Here is a 9,610-nt window from a genome sequence, read left to right on the forward strand (position 1 = left end):
TACATGAGGAGGAAAACACTTCACAGTCAACAGAATGGATTCTAACATCAGCAAATGCTGTGTTATCAACCCCCCTCTTGAAAACTAAAGTTATGTGAACTGAAACTCTCGATTCCTAGCTCAGTCTCGAAACCAGAATGTGTGCAGCTCAAATGCAAAATGACAATATCTGTCAACTTGGAACTGACAGGTGTGCAGCTCTGCGTTTGACTCCCATTGCCAGCTGGCCTTGCTAAAAGAACCATGTGCGCTGTTGAATTCTGCACTTTTGACTGTTTTAAAGAAATCACACCAAATAAGAATTTGGACAGGGGACTACTGAATGCTGAGTCCGTTTGGGACTCTGTTGCTTCTGCAAAACAAGCCATTATTAACTGAAGTCTGAATTTTAAACTTGTTTCCTTGGTGATTCTTCTTAATCACATCACTAATAAGCTATTAAAATTTTTGCCCGACTGCTTTTAATTGAAGATTCCTTACTTTTGGTTCCTCATTTTAACCTGTTTTTATTTAAACTGGATTCAGGGATGTTCTAAAACTCCATTACCCAAGCATTGCCATGTGCACTGGACTCAAGAGCCCATCTATTCCAGCATCCTATTTTCTACAGAGGCCAACATCATGTGACAGGCAAGAAAGACACCACATTAGGTTTTGCCCCGATTGCTAGTCATTAGAGAGGTTCTTCAAACCCCAAAACAGGAGGTTTTATCTTTCACAATTTTGGCCATACTCTGGATACACACATCAATTTCCAAACCCTTTATGATTATCAAGTCCTTGGCCTCCAAGATTACATCATGTGTCAGTGAGTTCCACAGGTTAACCTCTTACCACACACCCCCCCCCCCCACACACACAACATATCTCCTTTAACAGTTTTTAATTTCATTGACTGTTCCCTTTTGCTTGTGGTGTGAGACACAATGGATGATTCTGCTGCAGACTATGCATCATTTTGTGTACTTTAATCACATCCCTTCTTCCCTTCCCTTTCTAAAATACACAATCCCTCAGAAGAAGTGGGCTGTGCCCACGAAAGCTCATGATACCATCTATATGTTTCCCTAGTCTTTAAAGTGCTGCCAGACTATTTGTTGTTTTTTAAGTTTATCCTCTACAGACTAACTGGGCTACCCCCCTGAAGCCAATGTTTTCTGTCTCCCATCATCATTTGTGGGGCTTCAGCTCTGCCATCCGCGGGGTATGTATTTATACCAGATCTGTATAACAGGGGTACCCTGTGTTTCCAGTGTACTGCCAGTCCCAATGTCAAGGATATTTTGAACTTCAGTAACTTTCAATGACTTAAAAGCTTATAACGCATTTGCTGTCCTTCTCCGTCTCCTCTCCGCCCCTATCCTGTTCCGTCTCTCGAGCAGCTCCAGCATCGCAATGTAAATACACCAGGGTAATCGTTTACCAGAGTGTCAACAGAAGTTGTGTCCCTCGCACCCTCCGCGGGGGGGTGCGTCTTGTCTAATTTAAACCCACGCCATCCCCCCACCCCCTAGAAAAAACCAAATACACTTTCTTCCAACTTGGGTTGCTCACACAACGCTCCGCGCGCTTCTTGTCTGCAGACCTGGCCACACCAGCCGGAGCAGAAAGTTACGGGCGAAAGTGGCCTTTCCCCGGGTGGCGCAACTGCAGAAAAAGCCTCCCCCCTCCCCGTACTGAAGGGCTGCCGGGCCAGACTCGAACTCGGGCCCCCGCCGCGGGGGCGGGCGAGTCCTCGGCACTGATTTAGTGGCGTTTGCCACGGGGCGTCGCAGCCTGCAGCGCGATTCACCGTCCGCCCCCCCCAGACGAACCAGAGCCCGGCTCCCCGGGCATCCCGCTCTCGCAAACCCCGGAGAAACTTCTCCGAGCATCATGGCGCTTGGGGGCTCCGCTGCAGCGCGAACTTGCGGCCGCCCCGCCAGCCCGGCTCGGTCCCCTCTGCAGCAGCCGAGGGTCTGTCTCTGCCCGCCCCGTGCAGCGCGGCGGGCCCCTACCTCGTTGCGCTGGAGCTGGAAGAAGCTGTTGAGATAGCTGGAGTTGAGGGGCGAGCCCAGCTCCGCGCTGCTCTTGCTGTAGCCCAGCTCCGGGTGCTGGGGCGGGGAGGACTCGGGGCGGAAGGCATCGAAGGCGCTGGCCTGGTGGGTGTCTTGCAGCGACAGATAGACCCAGTTGAGCAGCTGGGCAGGCTGGTAGACGGAAGCGGCGCTGGTGTCGATGGCTGACAACAGGCTCATCTTTCCCCCCCAACTCGGCCGCCCGCCGGCCTGGGTCTCCCGCTGCCCCCCTCCGCTCGCCCCGGGATGGTCCCTCCACCCCACGCGCCCCTGCTGGGCCCTCCTGGGGGTGGGGTGCTGCGCTTTATGCCGCTTTAATCCGGGCCCCCCCTCCCTACGGCGAGCCGAGCCCCCCCAACTCCCAGGCCCCGCGCCGCACGGGCATAGCGGCGGCGGCTGCAAAAGTTCGCAGGAAACTTTCTCCCCCCCCCCCCCCGGCTCGCCTCTGGCTGCCCGATCCGCTATCTGACTTTATTCCCACTCCCCCGGGCGGCCCTGCAGGGGCGGGGCGCACGGACTCGGCGGGGCAGCGCGCTGCATATGGAGCGCCGGGGTGGGGAGAAAGCAGACCGGCGCCGCCCTGGAAAACTCAATGGGCTGGCTTATTTGAATATGCAAAAAGTCCTCGGCCAATCAGTGGACGGAGCCGCCTCCAACCCCCCCCCCGATGGGGGGGGGGGTTGTGCGCGCCACGACTGACTGGGTTCGGAACTTAGTACGGGGGGGGGGGGGTTGTGCTTCTGCTGTGCAAACTTTTACCCTGCGTGTATGTGGCTACCTCCTGCCTGCCTGCCCTGCAGAGAGGTTCGCCTAAAGCAGGGCTCCGGTAATCCCGGGAGCGGCTGCTGTCCCCTCTGCGTGTCCGTTCCTCGCCAGAGCTCGTTATTGAAGGTCCTGCCTCGCTCAATCTGTACCCTCACTGCAGGTCTGCAAAAGGTTGCTTGGCTTGGAGGCTGGGCCAAGATCTTGCGGAGAAAAGGTTTCCCAAATAAGGCAGGAGAGTGGGGTGAGTTTTCCCTTGGAAAGCCAGCGAGGTAGCCTGGGATTGGCTTCTGGAAGAGCCTGGGTGCTAGTTAGTGTACAGTGAAGGGATAAACTACCTAGGCCTTTTAAGGAGCCAACTGCCCAAAAGAGGATGAAAGGTTTTTCTTTTGGGAAAGTGCCCGAGTAGGTAATGACTGCTCCAAAAACATTTCCAGCCTGCCTTCCTGAAGATTGTGGCAGAGTAGCCATTTCTTATTATCAGGGCAATGAAACCGAGACATTTTCCCCCCAAAGCCAGAGTATCTGTGTGAAGATAATTTTTAAAATTTGAGCAAAACCTCTTAATCTATTTCTTGCGTTATGAGAGGCTAAACACACGCAGCCTATTTTTGCTTTGTTTTGAAGAATCTCGCCATTTTCTTTGCTTAGATAACCAAAAAACATCAACACTTCGAACCTTCAGACTTGGCTCTTGAAGTTGGCCATAGTAAGTTCTAGGTGTGCTGTTCACACTGAAGAAAAACATTGTTCTGAAGAGAGAAAAAAACAAAGCTACAAATGTTTTGGAAATGCAGAGCTGAGCGTGCACAGTAGAAATACTGTTAAGCTGTCAGCTACAAACTCCCAAGATGGATGTGTTTTGCATATGTGAGTAGCTGATTAACTGCACAGCTGATTAACTGCACTGTTTATAGGAATTTATAAACTCAGTTGAGGAAGATGGAGATTGTAAAGTCCAGAGATTGGAATAAGGGATGGCGGAGTTTGGAAAAAAGCTGCCAAAGGTCTTATCTCAGGGGTGGACAATAATTTTTGAAGGAGACGCCACTTCACCAATGTTGGTAGTGGTTGCAGGCCGGCCCTGGTTTTGATTGGCCTGGGGATGGGGGCACGGCAGGACAGGCCTAAGACCAGATCAAACAGCTTGGTGCGCACGGGCCAGATCTTGCCCATCCCTGCCTTATCTATTGAAAAGTTGTCAGTTTCATTGTGCTGGAATATTTAAAAGAATATCCCTCCCCATCCACACACACACATACACTATGGAGTACAAAATGGTTTAGATCAGTATTCAGTAAAACTTCTTCCTGTAAAAAAGAGCAGTAAGCTATATTGCTATATATAAGGCACATTTATACCAGTGTAACTGTCTTCACACACGATTGTATTGATAAACTATATTGACGAATAAAACCTTCTAGCCCATGTAGTTGTACCAATACAAAAGCAGGCCTAGGGTCTGCAAGCCCCTTTTAGGGCATATCTAGACTATTCAGAACGGTCGAAAGAAGATATGCAAATTCTGCAGGAATTTGCATATCTTCTTCTGATCACACTTTGGAAAGCTCCACTTTTGAAAGTGAACGTCAAAAAGCCATGTAAACCTCATTTTTTGAGGTTTACGCAGCTTTTCGACAAGGGGGGGTTCTCCGAAAAAGCCGCATCTAAACTACTTTCACTTTAGAAAGTTCCGCTTTTGAAAGTGCGATCGGAAGAAGATATGTAAATTCCTGCAGAATTTGCATATCCTCTTCCGACCGTTCTGCATAGTCTAGATGAGCCCTTAGAGAAATACAACCTACAACGAGGGATGTTAAATTTTGATTAATCAGCTAATCGAGTAGTTGATGGAATTTCCATTGACTACTCAATTAGTTGGTAAAGGGTGGGGTGGAGTGCTGGCTATCCTGGAATGTAACAAGAGCTCTGCAGGCAGCACAACAGTCAGGTCCTTGCCCCGCGCAAGGCTCTTGCTACATTTCAAAAGCAGAGGCACAGTAATCGGGATCCAGCGTGAGTGGGGACTCAGTCCCTACTGGCGCTGTTTCCCTGCTGCGCCTCTGCCTCCCCTCCCCCCATCCCTTCCTCTGCAGAGATGTTACTGGGGGGGAGTGACTTTTAAGCCAGCTCCCCCTCGCATCAGCTTCTCCCGCCCCCTGATATGGAGGCGAGGGAAGCAACTAGTCGAGCAAGGGGAGGGGGGAAGCAACTAGTCGAGTAGTGACTTGACTACCCAATAAGACTATGCTTATCAGGTAGTCAACTAGATGACTAGCCACTTACATCCCTCCCTACAACTATATGGGTATGTCTACACTACCACCCTAGTTTGAACTAGGGTGGTAATGTAGTCAACCGGAGTTGCAAATGAAGCCCGGGATTTGAATTTCCCGGGCTTCATTTGCATGTTGACGGGCGCTGCCATTTTTAAATGTCCGCTAGTTCGGACTCCGTGCCCGCGGCTACACGCGGCACGAACTAGATAGGATTAGGCTTCCTATTCCGAACTACCTGTACACCTCGTTCCACTACCTAGTTGTAGTTGACTACATTACCACCCTAGTTCGAACTAGGGTGGTAGTGTAGACATACCCTATGCTACTATAAGCTGTGTGCAAAGCTGGTTGGCTGACTGTTCCCAGAAAGTAGTTATCAATGGTTCACAGTCAAAGTGGAAGGGCATGATGAGTTGGGTCCCACAGTGATCAGTTCTGGGTCAGTTCTGTTCAATATCTTCATCAATGCTTTAGATAATGATATTGTGAGTACACTTATAAAGTTTGTGAATGATACGAGGCCAAGCGGGGTTGCAAGTGCTTTGGAGGACAGGGTTAAAATTCAGATCAAACTGGACGAAGCGGAGAAATGGTCTGAAGTAAAGAGGATGAAATTCAATAAGGACAAATGCAAAGTACTCAGTTTAGGAAGGAACAATCAGCTGCACACATGCAAAATGGGACATGACTGCCAGGGAAGGAGTGCTGCGGAAAGGGATCTGAGGGTCATAATGGATCACAAGCTAAATATGAGTCAACAGCATAACACTGTTGCAAAAATAGGAAACACCATTCTGAGATGTATTAGTAGGAGTGTCATAAGTAACATACCAGAAGTAATTCTTCCACTCTCTTCTGCACTGATTAGGCCTCACAACTGTAGTTGTGTCCAGTTCTAGGTGCCACATTTCAGGACAGTCGTGGACAAATGGGAGAAAGTCCAGAGAAGAGCAACAAAAGTTATTAAATGTCTAGAAAAAATGACGTATGATGTACTATTGAAAAAAACTGTTTCGACTAGAAAAGAGAAAACTTAGAGGGGATGTGATAACTGTTTTCAACTCCCTAAAAGGTTGTTACAAAGAGGAAAAATTAGTCTTGTTAACTTCTGAGGAAAGGACAAGAAGCGATGGACTTAAATTGCAGTTTAGGTTGGATGTTAAGAAGAACTTCCTATCTGTGATGGTGATTAAGTGCTAGAATAAATTGCCTAGGGAGGTTGTAGAATTTCTGTCACTGGAGATTTTGAAGAGCAGGTTAGACAAACACCTGTCAGGGCTGGTCTGGATGGTGCTGGTCCTGGGACTAGATGACCTCTCAAGGTCCCTTCCAATTCTGATTATCTCTGGAATAAGGAATTATTGAGATCTGCTGAGACACAACATACGGAGCCAGCCTGGAGAGCTCACACCTCCACAGGCAGCAGATAGATACACTCGGAAGCCCAGGTGAGGGCTTGAAATTATCTTTGCTGTAAAGGACTCCCTTTTTTTGTGCCTGTTAAGTGCCAGGTCACGCAGGGAGTAGTTTGTATCCCTGTTTTTCTGGAAAAATAAAAGCTGTTGGATGTTGGTCATGGACCAGATCCAGCCCTCACTCGGCATTAGCAACTCTCACTGAAGGTAATGGAAACTACCAGGCTCTTGTAATGAAGATCAAAAATACAGAGCATGTGTCTGATTAGATGGTGCAAGTGCAGAGGGGCTGACAGCCTTGCCAGGCCCCAGAGCAAGGGGTGGAGGTGGCTCTGTGTACCCCTAAAGAGGCAGAGCCGAAGGCAGTCAGCTCTTAGTGCTGCTCACACAGTAAAGCTCCTCCCTCCACAGCCCTCACAGCTACGTGGAGCAACGCTCCCTCAGCAATTCAAAGGCAACCGGGGCTCCAGCCATGGCTACTGCTACAACAGCCAGGCCCTCTGGGCCCCTTTAAATCTCCAGGCCTTGGAGCAATTGCCCTTTTAAGCTGTCTCCTCCAGCACCAGCTCCTGCTTTCCCCCTCCCTCCTGCTGCCTCTGATACAGAGGCAGCAGGGGGGGCGGGGAGGGTAATGTAAGTAGTCAACTTGACTACCCGATAAGCCTAGGCTTATTGGGTAGTCGACTACTCGACTGCTTGCTTATATTTCAAATGCCAAATATGAACTGCACAGCAAAGAGATGCGAGGCTTGCTTGTCGGAATGAAATCTTAAGCTACAGTCACTTTTCATTTTGGCATATTTGAAAAGTTTTCTGCTCTGACCTGAATAATCAGTTTAATTCAGTGACTTCAGTTAATCCCTCTGTTCCTTTAATAAATCATTGAGTTGGAAACATGCAACATGTTTTGATAGCAGAAGTTTATGTAATCAAAACACTTAAGGTTGTTTTGTTTAAACACATCAAATAGCACATAACATTTATCTTTTTTAACTTAATTCCAGTTACCAGCCTAATTTAGCTTGATGCAAATCATGAGCAAAAAGTTAATTATCTAGTAAATAAGAACTATATCATTTACCATTTTCTAACATATTAAAATGTATGGTTAAGAGCCTGAAAATACTAAGCTATATGATTGCTAATATAAGTGTATATAGTTATAGTGTACCCACAACTCTAGCAAAAAGATGTAGCACTTCTAGTGTAAAGGCGCTATTTAGTTGTCATTCAAAATGTTTTAATGGCTATATCAGCCAGGGAGAATGCACCTCTTTTTAGGAAATAAAGAGAAATGAAGTACAAATGGAAAAGTTGATTAAAAGAAATGATTGAAATCAAGGACGTCTAGTTGATTATTTAAATTGCCTTGATTTATATTAGTCCAAACTGATCACAAGTAAGAAGAGGAGAAAAAAAAGGGAGTATTAAAGAGAGCAAAAAAACTCAGAGAGGTAACTGAATTAGTCTGTAACTTAAAAAACGAGCAGTCCTGAGGCACCTTAGACTTTCTCTATGCTATCAGGTTATTTCAAAATAATAACTCCCAAATAACTATTTTGAAATAAGCTTATTCTTCTTGCGCACATCTACACTGCAGAGCTTAACTCAAAATAAGCCACACAAATTGAGCTACGTCAATTACGTTGCTTATTTCGAAATAGGGAGAATCTACAAAGGACTTATTTCGAAATAGAGCACTCTTCCTCAAACTTCCTTTATTCCTTGTACAATGAGAGTTATAGGAGTCAGAGTAAGAAGTCCTCCAGCTTGGCAGTATTTTAACAAAATAAAGGGAGTTATTTCAAAATAACCCCCCAGTGTAGACATGCTCTTACAGACTAATAATATATATATATAGTACAGTAAAACTCCAATAGTCCGGCATCCAGTAGTCCGGCGCTCCTGATAGCCCGGCATCAAAATGGCAAGAGCCTAGTGAGTGAGCTTCGGCAAAAAATGAGTCACGAGGTAACAGAGGCAGCAGCTGAACTGAGCAAAAAGGGTAAAAAAGGCTTAAAAAAACTTAAACATTACAGTATACTGTATACAGTATGTACAATAAAAAGGGTTAAGAACACTTTATATACTGCATATAATGTATACAATATATATATAATTATAGTACCTCCTGATAGTCCGGCATATCTGATAATCCAGCACCACCTAGGTCCCATAGGTTCCGGATTATTGGAAGTCTACTGTATATATAGTATCATGAGCTTTTATGGTCAAAACCCACTTCTTCAGATGAGCTGGCATGGAGGAAAAAGGGAACCCAGAATTTATAACAGAAAAAGAAGGAGGGAGAAGGAAAAAAAGCACCTGTGAATTGTAGTGTGGGTGCTAATGAGGTTAATTCAGCCAGCCCACTCAATTAGCCTCATTAGCACTGGCACTACAATTGACAGGTACTTTTTTTCTCTCCCTTTTTTTCTGTTATAAATTCTGGGTTCCCTTTTTCCACTCCAACTCATCTGAAGAAGTGGGTTTTTACCATGAAAGCTCATGATACTATATATATATATATTATTATTAGTCTCTAAGGGCATGTCTACATTGGGGAGTTATTTTGAAATAACTCCATTTGAGTTATGATCATAGTAACATCATAGAACTGGAAGAAACCTCAGGAGGTCATCAAGTCCAGACCCCTGCCCAAGGTAGGACCAATCCCAACTAAATCAACCCGGCCAGGGCTTTGTCAAGCCGAGACTTAAAAACCTCTAGGGATAGAGATTCCACCACCTCCCCAGGTAACCCGTTCCAATGCTTCGCCACCCTCCCAGTGAAATAGTTTTTCCTAATATCCAACCTAGACGTCCCCAACTGCAACTTGAGACCATTGCTCCTTGTTCTGCCATCTGTCACTACTGTGAACAGTCTCTCTCCAGCCTTGGGGCACTCTGCTAGAAACCAATCACTAACCTGACATCGAGCTGCTGATCACTACCCATTGGGCCTGACAGTCTAGCCAGCTTTCTATCCATCTTACAGTCCATTTATCCAATCCATATTCCCTTAACTTGCTGGCAAGAATATTGTGGGAGACCGTATCAAAAGCTTTGCTAAAGTCAAGGTATATCACAGCCACTGA

General features: G+C 46.5%; 1 protein-coding gene across 1 annotated transcript in view; it reads right to left on the reverse strand.

Moving 5' to 3' along the window:
- Positions 1 to 2,460, reverse strand: part of ZCCHC24 (zinc finger CCHC-type containing 24) — a 175,269-nt gene extending 172,809 nt beyond the window's left edge. The window contains exon 1 of the mRNA XM_075934759.2: positions 1,998 to 2,460. Within this exon, the coding sequence (XP_075790874.1) occupies positions 1,998 to 2,237 (240 nt within the window). The 5' untranslated portion in view covers positions 2,238 to 2,460. The remainder of the gene's footprint in view (positions 1 to 1,997) is intronic.
- Positions 2,461 to 9,610: the final 7,150 nt, after the last annotated feature.

Source organism: Pelodiscus sinensis, chromosome 8 (assembly GCF_052426305.1).
Source record: "Pelodiscus sinensis isolate ZL-2025 chromosome 8, ASM5242630v1, whole genome shotgun sequence".
NCBI lineage: Eukaryota > Metazoa > Chordata > Testudines > Trionychidae > Pelodiscus > Pelodiscus sinensis.